The sequence below is a fragment of the Oryzias melastigma genome, linkage group LG16, assembly GCF_002922805.2.
Source record: "Oryzias melastigma strain HK-1 linkage group LG16, ASM292280v2, whole genome shotgun sequence".
NCBI classification, from domain to species: Eukaryota; Metazoa; Chordata; class Actinopteri; order Beloniformes; family Adrianichthyidae; genus Oryzias; species Oryzias melastigma.
Window position 1 is genome coordinate 13,910,663 of NC_050527.1, and position 21,003 is coordinate 13,931,665.

The following is a 21,003-nucleotide window of genomic DNA, read 5'->3' on the forward strand; positions in this document are numbered from 1 at the left end:
GATGACTATCTTTGTATAAACAAAGACTCATTACCCTCTTTGTCCTATGTCTCCTATCTGTTGAAAAGCTAAAAGTGGCAGTTGTGATTAAGAGGTTGACCTCTTTTTTTCCCCTCTGTCAAAAAGAGATCTTAATTCTGAGTTGTTTTGAATAAAATAACTGTCATGGTTTGAAAGTGCTTCAGATTTGTCAAGATGTTGCCAAATGTAAATGTTTCATATTCTATATCTACCGGTACTTGAATCTTCTAATGGTGCTTGACTGTTCTCACAGTGCCTGCTTATTTGGAGGAACTCTGCCATCCTGCCACAGAGCAGAACCTCCATTTGAAGTAAATTGGTGAGCTTTACTTGAATTGGGTAAAGTGTGAGGATTCTGGACTGCTTGTGTGTGTGGCCCTGTGATGAACCTGTGTTGCCTATTTTCTAATGACAACTGAAATACTCCCACCCATGTGGAGAACATGCATGGAAAACCCTAAAGATATATGCTCATGAAAAAAAGCCATTGAAACTTTGACCTAAATTTGTCAAGAACTGTCTCCAAATGCACTTTTTTAAAGATGGAAAAATGATAATTTGCCAATTAGTAGAGTGTAAGTTTTAGGTTTTTTCGTAAAATGCACACAAAAACAAAAACTGACTTAGAAAGACACAATGTCCAACTAAAGGCCACAGGGATTACAACAATATTTTGCTAAATAGGAGATGCCTGAAGAATAAAGCACAGACCTAATATGGCATTAGTGTTGATATGGGAAACTGCAGTAGTTAATACCACACACCTTTGGATTTGACTTAGGTATTGTAGTCATTGACTGTGTATGAGAACTGGATCGACTGAGTGTGATGTCAGCGAATAAAAAATGACTTACTTCTGGCTCCAACGAAAGAAAGTAATTTCAGTTGCCGTTTTTTTTTTTTTTTTGCTGTTTAAACAACGCCATATTGAAACAAGACGACTTCAATATGCAGTGATTGGTCCAAATCGGGTTGAGTCAACATTTCTTTGGCAACCACTCTCTCTAATGACGAGTGAGCTTGTTGGAAGGCCAAACCCCTCAATCAAACTTCTTGAACTTTCAGTGTGAGACCACATACTTCTATTGAGGCATCTGATTGGCCAGTTTATAACTTACATTACAGAAGAAATATAGTGAAAAAAATGCTTTATCAAGAAGATGTTAAAAAAAAGGTATCAGAGCAAGAATGGTTATTCTGACGAAAATAATGACTGAGTGAAAGTTGTTTATTTCTTTAAAGAAGTCTATATGATTTTGGCTTTTTGGGATCATTAAGTACTTCCTATTTGGAAAGCCAGGAGTCACTCAGTCCAGTTCTTTTATACAATCAATGGTTGAACTGCATACTCAAACCAAGAGAGCACTAGTGTCCATTTTACTATCAAACATGGGGATGGTTGAAGGCGATATCATTAGGTCATCCAGTTTTAGTTTTATATGTTGAGTGTTGACATTCTTAGTCAAAGCTTATTTTTTTTATTTGTTTTTTAACACTAGTATACTATGTATTGGAAATGTTGAGGTTTTCTGCCAATGTGCCAAGGAAGCACATTGAGACTAATTTGATTCCAAAAAAACAATTATCATTATAGCTTTTTCACAAGATCCTACCAAAACATAAACAAGCGCCCACATTATCACCTAAAATTCTCTTGAATATAATATTGTTACTCATTAATATAAAATCATCTTGAACTATAATGGATCATTTTTAGCCAAAAATTCCACCAGTGGGACTCAGAAATAAATACCTGGTACTGAACAGTCCAGGTAAAGTTTTACAGATTCTTTGTATTTCTTGCAAGATATAGTTAAGTGTAAATTAAATAAATGTAAAAACAAACAAGTAAACATTAATTAATAACAAATCCATTCCCATTTTAGTTTCAGAAAGTTCCGCCCACTGTTGTTTTTCCACCTCAGAAAAATTCAAACAAAAAGTTATCAGAACATAACAACACACTGTATGGTCACGTCTTAGTAAAATTGACTGTTTCTACTCATTAGACTTTAATGATGCCTTGATCACTTTTTGCTGTCATCACGTGTGTTTTCCTCTGTGATAGTCGTTTTTATGTTACAGTAAATTAAATCTACCATGCCTCAATCAAAAGGGCATTTTCCAGTTTTGACTATCCATTTATATTCATTTTGAGATGTTTTGTTAATGGTGTAGGTTGACTCCGTTCAATTCGATTTGATTATCAACTTACCTCAGACAGATCCTGATCTGGTTGGATCGCAGGAATAGAAATGAATGGTTTATTTTTCTGACAAGTAGTTTTTAGTTCATTTGACTCTCGACAGAAGGAGCACTTATTACCATATCTACCAAACAAGAACTAAGACTATTTTACATAAAAACTATGCTTGGTGTAGCTGAAATTTCGGATTAAAAAATGAATTGTATATAAACAAATGCACTGACATTGGACTCTTTAGAAACTTTTTTGCTCAAAGGGACAAAATCTAAATGAGATCCTGGTCTGCGGGCCAAATACATTTGTTTGCATGTCATGAAATAAAAGGAGAAAATAAAGTATATGGTTTGATTTATTTATTTTGATTCTGTTTTCATTAAGGTAACACACATTAGTAAGAATAAAAAGTCAATAACGTTTGTTGAAAGCTTTAACAACAAGGCCTCATTGGCCATTTTTAACTGAAAAATAAGAGCAAGCTAAAACAAACTTTCTTCCAATGAAAACATCAAGCTGGGATCCTAATGACAGACGTGGAGCTGATCTTTTGACTTTATCCATTTGCCGTTGTCGCTCCATCTTGGCTAGCTAAAAAAGGCCGCTAAAGGCATCGGGAGTGACTGTGAAGTCTAACACACAAAAAAAGTCCAGGGCTGCGTTACCCATAGCTGCAGGCAAAGAAAGTGCTAACAGCGCCACCCGGAGACCAAAACGAGTAAGCGGTTTTAACTAAGCACTCCGCAGCGTCTGCAGCCGCCACTTGGCGGGCCAAAAGATAACCTTTGGGGGGCCAAATTTGTCCCGTGGGCCCCACTTTGGGCACCCATGTTTTAGACATACCTCCGATTCTTTTTTTATTGACTACCTAAAATTGTAATTTCTGTCAGTATTGGTTGTTAGCATTATCACATGCTGGTCCATGTTGTCATGTTCTTCAAAGTCCAATATTTGCTGACTAGATAGTGGTGTCTCCTGTAAACAAAAATATTTTTACTCAATACTTTAGTTTATTTACCTGACAATTTTTTAACCCACTGACCCTAACTATTACCTATAACTGGCTAATAATTAGCTCAAATATTTGATGGTATTTTAAGCATTACATTAGCACATTACTATTTGAATTTTTTTTAGTTTCAAAGCAATCTGGTAATCACGCCACGAAAAGCCCTAAAAAGATATACAAGAACAAGGCCAAATCCAAATTATTCCCTTAGCCCTCCAATTTTTGAGACATTTGGAGGAGTAGGAATGTACGAAATTATTTTCTTAAGGGTAATGTGTAGGGACTTTTGACTGTGTATCCCTCCCCGCAAGGTTGTTTCTCATTGTGCTGTGTCGCGGAGGAGAAACTAATTTCTTTACATTGGTGTGCTCTGAAGCACAGAAAATTACATTTAAATCCAAGTATTGACTTTCTGCTTTAGCAAAGTTATAAAAATATGTTATACATTTTCAAAGCGCTAGCAGCTAATCGAGGTGGTAGCGAATCTAAGACACTATTTTTCCATAACTGTACTCTTGGAGGGATAAATGTACAGGTAGGGAGAAGCCGTAGGAGGATTTTGGATTTGGTCTAAGTACATGCAAGCACACACAAAAGCAAAACAAGGATTTTAGGTAACATGTTATTTTTAAGCATACATTTACAGTCTTTATATTCCACAACTGGAGAAGAAAGTTAAACAAATGCAAACAGTTGAGCAAAGCCTCAATGATGAAATCCAGTATGACTACTGTCAGTTTTTAATATCTAGTAGAACATTTTTATTTCAGGACATTATAATGGCAACTCCTTTTGTGAATGAGTTTTCCAAAGAAACATAACTGATCAGAAGAATTTCCTCTGTAGAATTGAAATTTTATTTCACAAAAAAAAAGAAACACTAACAAAAAGAAATAACTATCATCTATCAGTGCTTTTAAACCATGAGCAATATTCTAATACAAAAGACAATTTTGCATCACATGTCTGCATACTATGCAGGGTCTACTTGCACATTGATGCATGACAGAATTGAACCAGAGATTTTAGAAACATATTTCACTTTGCAAAATCCAAATGAAAAACACATAAATATGATTTTAAATGTTTTCTAGCATTTGAATTATTAAATCCATCTCTTGGCCATAATATATTGTAAGAAAATGATATATATGTACTGCTTCTCAATACAGACACCCTGCTACACTGTATTGTAAGGCTAATAAATAAAACACACAATAACCTGTACATAGGATACACAGTTCATTAATACTTTCCTAAGTTTTGAGAATATTGCAACGCATCTGTGAAGTCAAAGTGACAGTTGTAGCACCACTGAGCTAAACGTTAACAGGTTTTGGATGTAGTACAGCTCTTCAGGATTCCCAAGCTAATCAGATTGAATTCTTGGACATTAAAGGATAAACTTACAGTATTGCTTTAGGTCTTTTAAAAATCCCTTTTTAAAAATATGACTGTCAGACTTAAGAGGCCAGATCAGACCAGGTGAGTCACATTTCTTGTATTATTCTTGTGTTTCTTCAGACATTTTTTCTGCATGTTGGCCTCTGCTAAATTCTTCTTTATTTAGCACTCTCCTTATCCCAGTGCTTTTCATATATATTTTTTATATTCAAAAACCCAAACACAATGGGGAAAAGTGAGGACTCCAAATGCTTGCTTGCTTTCACCAAAATCTGTGTTCATCTCCTGCTTGAACAGAACAAAATGCCTCTTTTCAAGTAATGAACACATAAAAAGTCTTTTGATGAACAGGCTGGTTCAGTCAGAGATACTTGATCTAATTACAGATTTGAATTTGAACAGGACTGGCAGCACTGCTTCCCATAGAACTTGTGGTTGCAGACGCCATGCTGGGGAACCAGGTAACACCAGTTGAAGTAATCCTTGCACAGGAGATCTGTGGGAGGAGGGAAAAGGGAAAACATAAATCAGTTAAACAATTGTCCTCCACCTATGCAGAGGGTTGACAAATGAGTTTAGCAGACAAAGATGGACTTTGTAAAAAGACCTTTCTTCTCTGCTTGTGGGCAGAAATTGGTGTTGCAGGCTTGAGACACTGGAGGTTTAAGATGAAGGGCACAGCCAGATGACAGCTTCCCCTGGACCTGACAGTGGACGGTCCTGGACTGCACTCCTCCGCCACATGTTACTGTACACTAAGCAAGATAGCACAGCTTACACTGTACCCAAAGTCTAAATACAGGTTTGTTGATTACAGAAACATTTCTGGGAGACATTTTCAAAAACAAGTACTCAAAGTTCAACATCAAACTTATTTTCAGTAAGGGGCCACATTCAACTTTTCTGATCTAAAGTGGGCTGGACCAGTAACATAACAGCAAAACAACTTGTGGTCAACTTGTTTTCTGTTGCTTTGTTTATATTTTGTTTTTTCTCAGTTGGAAAAAATGCCTCATATAACCTAGTAGCCTAATCACTTATTACTATTAGAGCTATTATTATTATCTTTTTGACAATTACATTTTGGTAATTGTGGTGTCACACCTGATCATTTTTAGAGCAACTTAACAGCGGTGAGGCTAGCAGGAAACCTAACTGCATCTTACCCAGACGTGGCAAATGCTTGCAAAGAAATGTTGTTTATTTCTTGATCTTTTGTTATGTCTGTTTCTTTTCCTTCGCTTCTCCTAGTGGTGGAATTGTGCATTGCAGCCATTTCTTTAAAGCACAATAATTCGCTACAGGAATGGGTTAGAAATGTGATTTTTTTAAAAAAAACATCCTTATATATTTTTTCTCTTCATGACTGGGCTGGATCAAACCATCTGGCTGGTTGGATGTGGCCATGGGTTGCGTGTTTGACACTGCTGAGTTAGATGGACCACAGAGCTACACAAATTAGCACTTAGGCTATATGTTCACAGGATTCACGTGTTGAGTCTGGCAGCAGTGTGTTTTGGGGATCAAGTTGCTATTTTCCAGACTTTAAATATCCAAACTTTAGCAAGAATTTGCATCAAATCCACCAATCGGGACTCAGTTTTGGCCCAGGACCTGTAGAAGCAACCCATTCTATCTTGTCATACAGTATATGGACGTATGGTTCAGCCCCCTCCATGTCACTTTTTGACACGGAGGGGGTCAAGACAATAATCCAGACGAAAATGCCAAAAGAGAAGTGGTAGATCCAAAATTGAAGCGGGAATTGTGTTAGGTGTGAACGTAGCATTCGACCAGTGTCTAAGGTGCATTATTTTTTGGTGTGTAAAAAGTGTAGGTTAGGTAATCCTACTACAACTTACTTGAGACCAAGAAGAAGATTTCCACTCTGGTGGATAATGGAGGAGGGGCTGAGGTGGATAGGTGCGTAGGGGGGTCACCCTCCGATGGATGGCGGGGGTTGTGTGAGAACGACACTCAGCCATGATGCACGGCCTTTGGAGGTCAACTGTGGGCTTGGGAACATGATGGCACTTCTTGGCAGGAAGTTCCCTGTATTTCCCAGCAGTATCCTACAGCATGGATGCATAACATTATTGTGTAAGCTGCACATCTGGAATTCAACCCAAAGACAACATTTTTATTTGAGGAAACTCAGCTTCCAGTACACACCTTCTCTGCACATTTGATGAAGCGTGTCTGATAGCCTTGGCCACACTTTGCTGAACACTGAACATTCAGATCAGAAGATACAAAGGATTCAGCTCACAATGATTGAGTACAACTGTACAACTATTCCCTGATTACGTTTATTTTATACCCTTTTGCCAGTTCTAGTTACTGCTTTTGAATTACCTCTTGCCACGTGGAGACAAACCACTGGACCTTGCGTTGTTTCTGGCATCGTTTGATGAAGCACGGTTCCTGACTGGGGGGTTTCTGCAGGCCGGCACACTTGGTGTCTGGCAGTGTGCGAGTCTGAGCGTCTGCCTTGGCGCTCGTGCACAGAACAGTCCTCTTTTTCAAACCGTTGCCACACTTATGTGAGCACTGCCAAAGGGGTAAAGAAAATGACAGAAACACAAGACACATGATGTGTTTTTTTCTTTCCTTAAAGAGTACAACAACACAGACCGACATTAAAGGGTAACCATAACTAAAATTAACTTTTTTTGGCTGTTGACCTCTATAAATGGGGCTTTAAAAGTGGTGGAAGTTGGTCATTGTCCAAGTTTTGACAAATTAAAATAAACTTATTTAATTCTTGAAAATTGCAACATGGATCACTAATATCGCATATCACAAGTTTTTCTACTGTCGTGCAGCCTACTATCTACACACTTGGCATTTGTGGCGCATCAAAAACGTGCTTAACGGGCACTTTTAGCATATGGTGTTCACACTGGAATGTCGCTACCTGATACTATCGCATGTGCTCACAGCTGGAAGAAGCTTGGTGCGAAATCTCGCAGATATTGCTCTAGGTTTTTTCTTTTGCAGCTGTATTCTGATTTATGAAAGACTTGGTGTCATATAATCCCTGCTAGGAAGGATTCATTTATACTTAATAGTAACTTTTTTGCATGGTTGGCACTTTCGTGTTTAAAAAAAATGCTACCTATACATCACAACCAAGTTAAAGTCCCTGACTGGTCATTGTTCAACTGGTTTAACTTTTGACGCATTCTAAGAGCGTAAAGCCCAAAAACAGTCTTAAAAACTTGTGTAGTGACGTATTAATGTATTAATTTTGAAGGGGGAAGCTTAAAACCTACATATATTGAAACCTACATCAGGAGTGTCCAAATCCAGGCCTCAAGGATCAGCTTTTCCAGAAACCCCGCCGTATCTGTTGCTGATTACCTGGGTCGGTGTGTTTGGCTAATAAGGTAGCTTCAATGGCAGGTTGGTTAAAAACATGTAGGGCACCGACCCTCAAAGCCTGGATCTGGACACCTCTGGTCTACATAGACTTTTCCTTGAAAGAGGTTTCTTGAACTAGTGTTTCCAAGCACACTGTGAACCTAGCACTACATTTTTTTGTCTCAATTTGACTTCACAGCTTACGGTAAAGTCTGAGCCAGAATGTTTGAAAGTGCTTCAAAGGGTTACGAGTTCCAATAATAACAGGGCTGTGACACACTACACGGTGCCACAATGTAACAGAGGAGAAGTAAACTGTACACCTTCTGTGTCGCTTCCTTTGGGAACATTATGGGTAAACCTCATTTTAAAAAGTGACCGCACACAATGCATTGGGGCTGAAGAGAGAATCAAGCAGCTCAAGTCTTAAAGAGGACATTCATGGTTTAAAGCCAGTGAGATCATGCTCATAAACTGTGTTAAAGGCATCAAAGCAAGGTTTCATTAGAACACAATGTGTGGAGCGCTTTGGGCCGCATGTGCAACACAGAGAATTTTTGATAGAGTTGTGGATTATACCTTTGTGCTATTTAAGACATACATTGACATCATTCTAGAATTGCACAAGAAAGGGCCCCTCGCATGCTTACCTGTGACCACGGCCCAGTGGTCCAAACCGGGGGACAGCTGTGTACGTTGCAAGTCTGCCTCCTGAGAGGAGCAGGCTGAGCGCAGCCAGAGTCGGCCAGGGCGTCCACATTGTTCTGGTTGGTTCTCTGCACGCACTGAACCTGCCGCGTCTGCTCCCCTCCTCCACAGCTCCGGCTGCACACCCCCCACTCTCCCACAGACCAGCTGGGACAACACAACACAGGCCCACTGAGTAAACATGCCCAGCTTCTCCATCACTCATGCAGACAAGTCGGAAGGACGTCATGAATAGTAATACCGTGACTGTACGGTGATATCAGCTGCTGGAGGCTCCCGGTCCATTAATCTGTGCGGAGGATGTTTGGTACTTTATCAGAAATTCTCAAAGTCAGCTTTTCCTCCCCTTTTTGGCTTTACCTGAGCTCTGTTTTTTTACTGCACAGGTGAAACCAATACAATGCATGTATATATCCCTGCTTCCTCCCCTCTGCTCTTGGTTGGTTTGTTCACTCAGGCCGTCATGTTCCTATTCGCAGCCTAATTACCCGCCTCAGCGCTTGTTTGGCTTTTCAGATAAACTTACTCAGCTTTATTCTAAATAGCATTCTTCATGTATTCCTGACATCATCTATAGCAGGCCTCACTCCACAGAATGTTAGACATCTGTTTGTGGGTGACTAGCAAGCCAGAACAGCTGAAACTGTAACTTAAACCCCATTTAAAAAAAAAAGAAAAAAAAAGTCAAGCCCCCTTCTTACCTCTGTTTTTCCAAACTCAGTCCTTATTACCAGTAAAACTAAACAGGGCTGTATCTTTATTTCAAAATGACCTCCATTTGTACTGAACACATTAAACTTTAACGAAAAAAAAAGAAAAGAAGTTTGGATAAAAATTTAATACATATTAAGCCCTCTTAATACCTCTGCATGGGAGATTTGTTTTCTTATGTCTTTCTTTCCCAACCCTTCACCTCAGAATGTAATGAGTCAGCTAATCCTGAGCCTTTTAACTTCTTTTAAATCCTGTTGTATTTGTTACTGACCTGTAACTCACGATGGAGGCAGCTTAATCCCTCATCAAACACAGTCTGTCATCCTCTACCTAAGTTCCCCCTCAGGTACCCGCACAGCCTGTGATGATCCCAACAGCCCCAAACTATGAGGAAACTATAAGAATACAAAAAAGTGGTCCTCTCAAGGCTTTCAAGTGGGACTTGCTTTTGCAGTTAATGATAAAAATAAAGAGAAAACAGCTTTAAGATGTCTTATCTTTGTTTTGATTAACATATTTCAACAAAATAAAATAAAGAAAAAAAAAGTGCAACCCTGAAGTCTTTTTTAATCAGTGTTTCATACAGAATAACTGCTGGCTACATTATGACATCATATCAACATGTATCATGATATGAGCTTTTGGCTCTTGCAGTCCTCATATGACTTTCTAAACTCATAAAAAAATAAATATGGGAATTAAAAATAAAATATCCATCATATCTCTAAAGCCGTTTTATCCTTACTTCTAATCTGAATCATAGCACAGCAAGAAAGTCACACAATGTAAATAGGCAAGCATAACAAAAAAAAAAATGTAAAAAAAAAGTAAAGAAGTAAAGTCTTTGACAGATCACTATATTGAAAAACAGCATGATATTACAATAAGTGTCGAAATTTATTATGACCAAAGGACAGAGATGGAAAATCCACTCTTGTGTAAATTGTTTTTTACATTAATAAAAGTTTATGATATATTTAGTGATATTAACTAATCATAATCTAAATAAATCAAAATATCTAAATATTTAGATAGGCTAAAAAGTGCATGTTTTCTCTTAGGGTTTGGGTCAAAACAGCCATACATTTTAAAGTGTCATCATCTATTGACCTGTTGTAAAAGAGTTCCCGGTGGTCTTTTGGTCATGATTGTGCCGTTTTTAGCCAAAATCTAAAAACCTGAGACTTTTTCTAGGGCATAGTTTCTGTAGAGTGGCAGAAGTTGCCAGAAATTTGCAAGCCTTCCCACACTTCCTATATCGATCTGTTTACACGCGTGGCCTGCTGATAAGGGGCAGAGCTACGGGGGCAGCTGCCCCCCCAGCAAAAATCTTTGTCCCATGCTTGCCCTTCCACTTCTGAGTAAATATTATTATTATTGACAAAAATCAAGAAACTATCAATACAAGCTTCTTTAATCATTGAAAAAATAACAAAAGCAACATTTTTAAATGAAATTAGTTAACATGAATAATGTTAAAACTGTTACAAATACATATTTTTAATCTTTTCATTTGCCATGGGCTTCCATTCCAAAGAGATCTGGTGGCAGACAAGATGGCAGCTGAAAATCATTCGCCGGAAATAGAAATGGCCAAATATTTGCGGGAAGTGGGAATTGCTCACCATATAAAATGTTAGGCTCCGCCCCTTCTACCGATTGTAGTTTGTGCGTAGAAACTACAAACTTTTTTAAACCACATTCTTCTGTCTGCTCTTGACTCACCATGATTTGAATAAAGAAATATTCACAAACACAATTTTAATCTTAATTTTAATCTGAGTAAGTCTTTAAAACAACTTGAAAACAGACAGGTCTCACAATTGACTAAATGCAATAGACTAAAACATATTGTAACTATGTAGATTACTGAGATGAGATATTTCCAACATTAAACACTCGTGATGTGGATTTATCACAGTAAGTCATGCCAGAGGAATGGATATTAGCTTTACATAGCAAACATAGCATGGGTAGTCCAGACTGCTGTCTGAAAAAGAAAGTTAAGTAAGCATCAGAACTTCTGAAGCACTAAGGTCAGGTGCCCCGCAGACAGTGTGTCATATGTCACCAAATAAACAGCCATCAGTGAGATTAAATAAACTCTGACTGGTGAGTCTTAATGCCAGAGTGGCTCAGTGTCTGTTTTGTTCCTTACAAACTGCGATGTGCATCCGCACGTTCAGGTCGGATGATATCATGCAATATTTGCGGGTCAGGGTTAGAACCCCTTTTCCATGATGTGATGCGCGTTTGGGGCAAGTGGGGTGCAGACACAGCAAAATGATGGAACTGGAATAGCTCGGAATGGACGGATGGAGGACCACAGTCTGCAGATCTAGTCATGCATGCAAGCTGTGGTCGGCCCAGCAAATGTTTAATCTCAGCTCGCAGTTTATGAGTGTGGGGGGCTCACAAACTGCAAACCAATGCACTTCTTAAAACTTGTGTAATCTGTTCCTAAGACAAACCAAAGCAGATACACAAAGAAAACACAAAGTCAATATTTAAACAATGTTCAATCATAATAAGGGAAGTGAATAAATCCCTCCAAAATAAAGTAAGTTTATTACTTATCCAGACTTTTAATAATTTGTAGATTGTATAAATCTTTGTTTTTTGCATTGATAAAAATATAGACCTTAAAGTATAAACTAAATACACGTGACACTAGGCTGAAGGAGATCGTATCTGTGTGGTCTTTTACGCTTGCCAAAAAGCAGGACGAGGACCATCTTTGATCCAAACTATCTGTTTAAATCCTTCTCACTGGATGGAAGCATCGGCAGGACCTTAAATGAGTCTTAGCATGGGTAACACTTGTGTTTACATGACAACACTGTACATAAACAGGCAAGCATGTACAGGCACAGCTAAGCAGCTATAAGCTGAAGATAATGAAGAAAACAGACTCTAAGAGAGGGCTGTAAACTGCTGAGGGATTACTTTGCGGGGCACTATCACTGCTTCCAAAGTCAGTGCAAACACACACATCTAAACAAGTAAATACTGAGATTGCTGCAAATTTAAGGACTCAGGGTGCAGCGTAGGACTCATTCTAGTCTATGATGGTGGTTCCACAGGACACTTTCCGTCATGGTCGTAAAGCAGTCAGGATGGGGCTAAAGGCAGACATGGAGTCTGTTCGGTGGCTGGATGGTATCATATTACCTAAATTTGATGGAGCAGTCTTTAAGGGGGAAGAGAAAACTAAACGCAACGATCCTGCATCTATCTATACTTCCTTTAATATGGTCACAGTGGTAGCTGGAGCCTATCCTAGCTACCAACCACGAATAGGTCGCTATTGCAAGTGTGCAAACTCTTTGAGGTTGTCTTGTAAACTCACAAGTTTTGCCAAACGGACAGCACGTAATTCTCTTATGTACACAGTCCGACTTGTGAAGAGTAAAATTACAGCTGCAGGGAGTGTGTCTTTGTCTTAAAACTCAGAGGACCACGGGTCACCAAACAACAAATTACTGCTGAGAGATGGGAAGAATGCTGCTTGAGCACGACTTAGGGTAAATGACAGTTATCCTTGGGTGACTACTGTGTGTGTGTCTAATGGGAGAGGGGGTGGTGCACGTGTGTGTGTGCAGCTGGACAGGTCAAAGAGGGAAAAAAACAAACTCTGCATCAAAAGGGTCTAAACCATTCAGGAAGTGTTACCAACTGAGGCTAATGGACACATCAGTTGGGGGTCTAAACAGTGCGCGTATATGGATGAGTGAAAAGGGGACTGAAAACCTCACACATGCTTCTGTATAACGGATAGAAACACAAACTCTGCATTTTCAGACTTTTTCACGACTTATTTTACCAATAAGCTGTTTTTAGCATCACAGCAAATTATCCTCAATATGCACCGCAAAGAAATACAACATCTTTGTGTCATTAAATCATGTTTTTAGGAAATTCAGATGTCAGGACCTGTTTTTGAGTTGAATAATACTGGCTACGCTGCCAACAAAAAACTGTGGTTTGAAAAAAAAACATTGCCATTTTAGCGTGCACTGAGTGCAAATGAGTAATTCAACTCTTGTGTGACATTTTTATGTACATCCATCTTTTAACCATTGTTATTTAGTTCAATTAATGGCCCAAACTTATTTTTCAAACCTTTGTGGAAGCCATTGTAGTTCTTTCTCTGATGCAGCTCACATGTATGTGTTCAAAGCTATTTTATATACAGAACCATTTTTGGTTTCTTGAGATTGAAAAAGTACTTTGGAACTGAAGAAAGTATAAAATGTACAGATAATGCTAACTCTATTCAATATTGGCAGGAATAGCACGCTTTTGTAAAAGTAGGTAGTCTGTTTCTTGGCAGGACACCATTGTGTCACTATGAGTATAAATGTCTTTATACTTTTGTGGAACTGCAAGACAAGACAAGGCCAAAATAGAGAGTTTTTGCACAGTTGAGTGTAAACATTTTTAACCCATAAGAACCCATGGTGACAGTGTGGGCAATTGATATGCAAGTGCCCATAGGAGGCTTGAAAAAACAACATGTCTACATCACACCTACTTCACCCTTGCGTGTTGTCTAAGTGTTCGCTACAACCTGTCCCTCCCATCATGCCTGTAGAAAAAAACGTGCATGAATGTTTTAGCTTCACCTATTGAACAACTACCTTGATATTTTGTGCAGGCTTCGTACAGGTTTGCCCATTTTTTGCCCACAGACCGCCACTATCCACACGTAAGGGTAGGTGTGACTAAGGTGGAAGGTAAGATATGTAATAGATAAACATTAGAAATGTCTTTCTTAAACAAGGAAGCATCTCTTCATACAAGAACAATCGACAAAAGTGTGAAATTGGTTTGTTGAATAAAAATACGTGAACTTTAAAGTACCAATAAATTAAATTACTAACATCCACAACATGTTTGGAACAATAATATGAGGTGTTCATTTTTCTACATATAGTTCCATTGCTATCTCAGGAAATTATTCAGAGAGTAAAACAACAACAAACTAACTTAATGTTTCTATGGTGTTAGAATCCTAAGTAACAGTAATTGCAAGCAAATACAGGCCTTCAGATAATTATTGCTTACAAGTCCACCATAACAAGGCATTTTAAATCCAAAGTAAACAAACAAGTTCAACTCATCAGTGCATTGGCAGAGGTAGACTATACTCACAGGTCCATGAATGAAAAGTGGCAATGATTACATAATAAAATTCACATTAGTACAACTGATGACGCAATGACGCTATTTTGACTTAAATGTCTAACCTAATAAAACTTTGGGTATCCCGAGCCTCATTTTTGTGTATCTCACATGTAAATTTTCTGTCAGTATGATCACCACTTAGTGTAATCTTTTTTGACACTGAATATAAGAGTAGTCTGTCATTATGCAGCATTTTCCAAGGATACATGTTCCTGAATGGAAAAATATACACACTGAGTAAAAACTTCAACTGGTGACATGACTTTGAAGAGGAGAAATCCCCTTCTAAACATCTGTTGGTTGCTATAAAACAAGCAATAAATGCTACATATAACTAGGATTCTATGATTTCATAGGACATTAGACAATGTTTTATCCTGAGGACTTTCTCAGGTTTGTTTTTTTTTTTTTTTTTTAGCAGGTGTTGCTGTCACTTATATTCAGTGGGATTAACTCCTACACAAGGAAAAAAAAAAGATGCAGCTAAGAAAATGTTCAAGTCTGTGCACGTATCAGAGGTAAACGTTTTTGTTGTTGGAAACCACTGGCTGCACCGACTTTGCAAAAAGATGCAGGAAAGAGACTCACACAGCCTGGGTGGAAGTATGTCAAGTAACCGGACACTACGGGAGTTCCTCTCCAGTCTTTTCCCTACGTGTTAAATAGCAGCTGGTGGTGGACCATGCAGTTCTTGGCAACGGACCATACATGAGGAATGCGTATACTATATAAATTGACCTGATTTCTCACTCACGACACCTGTGTTTTTGTCCTCCTGAACCCTTTCTTTGTTTCTGAATATTTAGTTTCATTTTTATTCAATTTGTTCTGAATGACAAACGTGATCACAGAATATGGAAAGTGACTGCATACCCTTGAGATCCCTGTTAACTGCAAAAAGGTGATAAAAACCGTCAAAAGACCATTTAATGTGCTGTAATGAGAGTTATTAAAGTTTTCTTTTAATGGCTTCTCATGGGTCAAATTGTTTTTTATTCATAGAAATGTGCACTTTTATCTGAATAGTGTTATTTTATAGATCATATATCTATGTTTTCAGCTCTTAATTGGATTTTATTGCTGTTTTAAACATACTCTGCTTCATGTGAACAACTGGTATTTGTTTTGTCATTTTTTCTATGTTTCTTTTGATTTTTTCTTTTTTTTATGTGTGATTTCTTTGGGTGGAGGCCTTGGATAAACCATTTGAGTTTTTTGCCTCTTCCTGCAATTTACTTGAGTTTCTTTTCATGAATCTTTGTTATGTGTTTTAGTTTTGCTTAAAAAAACAAATAAAAATAAATTTAAAAAAATATTAATTTTATACACTACATTAAGTGGAATAAGCAGACATACAGAACTGTCTATGGACATGTTTATCCAATATATGGATATTACCTAAGATAAACCCATTTGGTCAGATACCAAAACTGGGAACAGTTTCCCCTATTTTGCAGAAATTGGAGTGATATTTGGAATCCTTAAAAGACAGTCAATGCACAAGGTATAAGAAACCTCCATATCAATTGCCATTTTGTCTAAATATTTCTTTAACAAAATGTTGCTTGTTACTCCTTGACAGACTGGCATCTATTTGTCTAAAGAGACGGTTACACTGGGCATGTAACACGCTTTCCACAATGTGTTAAATGCACTTTCTTGAATGCACATTTAGCCCATGATGTTCACATCGGACAAGCAGGGAGGAATTCTTCTTCATTTTTCTAGTGTTTCCTCGCCATGTTTGCCTACAGCTGGCAGAGGCTTGGTGTGAAACGTCAAAGTGGTGCAAATCTCACAAATCTTGCCCCAGGCTTTTTCTTTCACAGCTCTATTCTAATATATGAAAGATTTGGTGTCATAGAATTCTGGCTTGGTACAAATCTCAATTATTAATTTCTTCTCCCTGATCCATTCCCAAATGTTTGGCCGTGAATTAAAGGGATACTATCACAATCAAATCCAAGTCCCTGCTTGGTGGAAGTTTGACCTGGTTTATCTTGCAACACGCATTCACTGGCTGCACATTTTGCATGTAGAGCCCAAAAACGGTCGTAGAAACTTGTCTGTGAGTTTTGAATGTGGAAGCCCAAAATGTGTCTTTACACGCATTTACATTGACTTTTCATTGGAAGTGGTCACTTGAACACGAAGCTTGAAACACTCATTTACGGGTAGCTTAAAACTTTCTTTGTGGATTGAGACGTTATTCAAGGCCAAGCAATTTATCATTTTCTGATCTGTGTACAATTTGTTATCAACAAACCAGAAAAATCCAAAATTCATGTTGAATGGATAAATAGATATCCAAACCACAAACAGTACATTTTTTTTTAAAGAAAAAAAAAGTGATCCAAATGACTGAAGTCTAACAGAAGGACCTTGCAGCGAATTCCATTGTTTTATTGTAATGTCTTTTATATGGCGTTAGTATTTCAGAAACTTAATGGAGGTTTCGGGTTTTTAAGGGAATAAACATCTTTCCTATGCTGTCATGCATCTTGGATTACTCTAAAACTCCAAACTGACCATGAAGTCGGTGTGACCATGTCTATAAGAAAGTCTGTGATGAAATTGACTTTGCAGGATGTATTCTATCTGTGAACAAGAGAAAGAACTTGATAAAAAATGATGTTATATTTTAGGAGTGTGGATCAAGAGATCACGTCTGCGTCATGTCTTAGAAATTATTACTCCAGCAACGAGTGCCCTCAGGGGACATAATACCACAGAAACAGCTGTTTCACGAATGACATACTGCACCCCTTTTGGTTCCTGCAAAGATTTGACTGGTATTTTAGTTCTGCGGCCAATAACCTGTTTAGAATTGTATTTATTAGCGTAACCTGTAAAATGTCAATCTATCTTCTGTCCACTTTGCAAAAATATGCACATGTTTCAAGCACTGTATATACAGACATTTAGTTTTGACAGCGACACTTCTTACAAAAATAATCATTATGAACACAATTTTGAAATGTGCTTCCTATTAATTTTAACAGTGTCGTCAACTATGGAGCACAGCAGAAAAATGGGTAACCCTTATCATCAGTTTGTGTTCGATCGGGTCGCGACTGTCCATGAAAGCTCAAGTCTCTAAGATTTATGCAGCTTTAAACAACATTTGACTTGTCTTTAATACTCTTGGGCATGCTACGGATGAAAACAAAGAGATCTTGCCAAAAGAACTTTGTTGAAATCACTCCCTGCTGCAGCACAATCACTATTTGGGCCTGGTCCCACTTTTCTTCTATCAGTCATTGTCTTCCATTTCAGAGGAATCTTTAGCCTGATTGACACCTGCGACTTTCTACATCTGCTTATTCACCAAAAAGGGAAACACCCCAAGAAATTGTGTTTCTTTGCAAAGCCTCATCCCTAAATGAGGGTTTCACGTGCAAATATTTACAAAGGACTTGGCCTGCCGTTTTAAGCAAAAGCAGAAGCTGACTTTCACCAACAGTTGATGAGGTATGACGCTGGACTAGATGAAGACACGAACGGAGTATCCTTTGGAATTTACCCTCTTTACATGTCTTACATACAATTGAATGCGAGAAAATTGCATGATTACAAAGCAGGTGATTCATTAAACTAGTTAAAAATGGGAAATCTAGTATACACAACTTATTGCATTGATGTGGGAAAATTGGAATAGTTTATTTCACCACAAAATAGCTCAATTGAGGTGACTTGAGGAATTATAGAACAGATGTGTAGGTGTGGAATATGTGAGAAAGAGAAATGTGGAGAAAAAAAACTTAAATTAAAACTCCACATGTTTTGGGTGTAAAATAGAATCATTTTTACAACAGGCAGCTGACAACAGCTGTAATAATGTCTAGAATGTATGTTATGGAAAACAAGTGCAACACAGAAAAAAAGAGGAGCCAAATGTTAATTTAAATAATTCTTAGGTACTTTTTTTAAAGTTCAAATATACTTTCAAGACTTTTATTTTAAAATAAAATAACTAAAATAATCTTGTCAATAAAGTACAATATGTGATAAGTTCTAAATTAGGTCAACAAAGTATTGCAAAATCCAAGGTCAATACTAAAAGTACATAAAATATCATAACATTGTGGACAAAAATCCAGTTTGTTTGTTTATGTCAAAAACAAACAAACAAACAAAAAAACTAATTGCTGCACATTGTCTAATTTTATTTAAAAATGGTTAAAGAAAGCTTGATAAAAATGTTAACAGCAATAAGAGACAAAAGGTTGATAATCTTAAATAGTACTAGACATGTCTAAATTAGGAAAACATATTGGCTAATATGTTTTAGTAGAACAAGTGCAGATTTTTGATATAAAACTTCACACATTTGCATTTATGGAGCTCTATTTACACTAAGTTAACAACAAAGGGAAGCATAACAAAAAATAGAAAAATAAAAAGTTCTGACCTGTGAGGACATGGTTGGGTGTTGCAAGGCATCACTCCAGTGGCTGGCCTCATTTTGGGGTTGCAGTACGACGTGTTCACCTCCACTCTCATGTCTTTGTAGCATGACGCTTTGGTGCTCATACGCCCTGTACAGTTCAGAGATGGCAAAGTTGAGTTATATCAGTTTTATGAATTATTTGTTCGTCATATGAATATACTCTCTTTCAATTCAACTGTTTAATATATTTGTCTGGTTCTCGACAATTCTTCAGATTGTGTAGAGATTTTCTGATGGGGCATTTTTGCAGCCTTTAGCCAGAGTCTTCTTTCACTTTGGGCTTATCCCTTTCGGGGTCGCCACAGCTTAACAGCACCCGCTATTACGCATCAGTGATTTGGCAGAGTTTTTTTATGTCGGATGCCCTTCCTGACACAACCCTGTACTTGAGGGGCACAGGGACCCAGTGAGGCAGCAGCGTCAAGGGTCTTGCCTAGAGACCCAATCTGGTTGGAGATCAGTGGACAACCTGAGAATCGAACCCAGGGCTCCTGCGTGCCATACTGTATATATTGCTCTCAAAGTACTACTATTAGGTAGTAATGCTAATTATTGTTGTACTGTTCATTTTAATTGTTTTAATTCAATTTCATGTGATGATGCCTTTCAGCTCAAGTCTTCCATGAAAAAGAGATCTAATCTCAGTGGGATTTCCTGTTAAAATAAAGGTAAAATAAAAAAAAAAAAATAGCCTGAACTGTGACTGAGCTGAAGGAAAATTAAAATGTCCTTGTTGTTTTGTCATTCTGTTTCTGATGCATCATGTGCAGTGATTTCAAAAGCTTTATTTGTTGGGCTGCTAAATTGTTTGGATTTTTTTTATTCCATAAGTGAAAATAAACAAATCATCTATAAAAATAAAAAATAAAAAAATAAAAGTTGAAATTCTTGTACTTATGTGATCTGTTTTGTCACAGAACCATCTTTTGTTTTCTCATGTCCACTAAGACATACAGTACACTTGACGTTTGAGTATCTTATTTTCTCCAATCTCTTGTATATTAACTTATAATGCGAATAAGTCAAAAGTTTGGTTGCTAAATTTATTGTTGTGACTAAAATATGTCTTCGCAAGTTTTCCATATTTATCCATATTTTAAACAATGATGCTTTTCATAATGGAAGTTGTGGATTAATTTACAGCCTAAAGACATGTATAAAGTTCTATTTCTTTTAAAAGTGTTAAGGACTTGTAAAATGTCTAGCATGACAAATTCAGTAAAATCTATACCATATTTCCAAGCCACTAATTTTTTTGAGGATCGATTTGTGAAAATATGTTACTTTATGATATGCTGTTGTCAATCCTATGCCCCACATGAATTCTATATTCTGATAAGCAACTTCAGAACCAAAAAAGGGTGAAAGAAGGTGACATTTGTTCTTGACACAAGCATGTGCATTTGAACATATGGTATTATTTTAATAACCTGAAAGCAATATGTTTCACACTGACAGTATAACACCCCTGAGAGGAAAGAAAAGAAGGTTGGTGGATATTAAAACATGTGTGCTCTTGAGCCGCGGCTCTTTTAGCACGCATGTAATGGAAATACGTTGTTTGGTTAAATAAATTAAACATATATGTGATTTTGTCCTAAACTATCAACCCATATAACATAATCCACAGCGGCTTTTGATAAGTCTGCAAACACACACACACACACACACACACACAAAAACACTTTTGGAGGATTTAGGTGAAACCGTAATACAGGTTTGGAATGTTTTTGGGGTCAAATCAAGGTCAAACTGCACATCTCCACCAGTCAGTTAGACAGTCACACTCTTTAATAAACAACTTCGGACCAAAACTCAAAGAAGACCAGCTTATAACTTTAAATCAATACAAAATGTAGAAGGGTAGACTTGTTTCCACTTATGACCCCAAAACAAGCTCATGTACAAATGCTTCAGTGCATATTTAGCCATAATTAGCGTGTATGA

The 21,003-nt window shown here is 37.5% G+C and overlaps 1 protein-coding gene across 1 annotated transcript in view; it reads right to left on the reverse strand.

Annotated features, from left to right (window-relative positions):
• Window positions 1-3,976: 3,976 nt before the first annotated feature.
• LOC112144076 (A disintegrin and metalloproteinase with thrombospondin motifs 16) overlaps window positions 3,977-21,003 on the reverse strand; it is a 64,643-nt gene continuing 47,616 nt past the window's right edge. The window contains exons 18-24 of the mRNA XM_024268395.2: window positions 19,018-19,144; window positions 8,648-8,852; window positions 6,990-7,184; window positions 6,807-6,863; window positions 6,497-6,706; window positions 5,242-5,389; window positions 3,977-5,130 (exon numbers count right to left, since the gene is read on the reverse strand). Coding sequence (XP_024124163.1) covers window positions 5,015-5,130; window positions 5,242-5,389; window positions 6,497-6,706; window positions 6,807-6,863; window positions 6,990-7,184; window positions 8,648-8,852; window positions 19,018-19,144 — 1,058 coding nt within the window. The 3' untranslated portion in view covers window positions 3,977-5,014. The remainder of the gene's footprint in view (window positions 5,131-5,241; window positions 5,390-6,496; window positions 6,707-6,806; window positions 6,864-6,989; window positions 7,185-8,647; window positions 8,853-19,017; window positions 19,145-21,003) is intronic.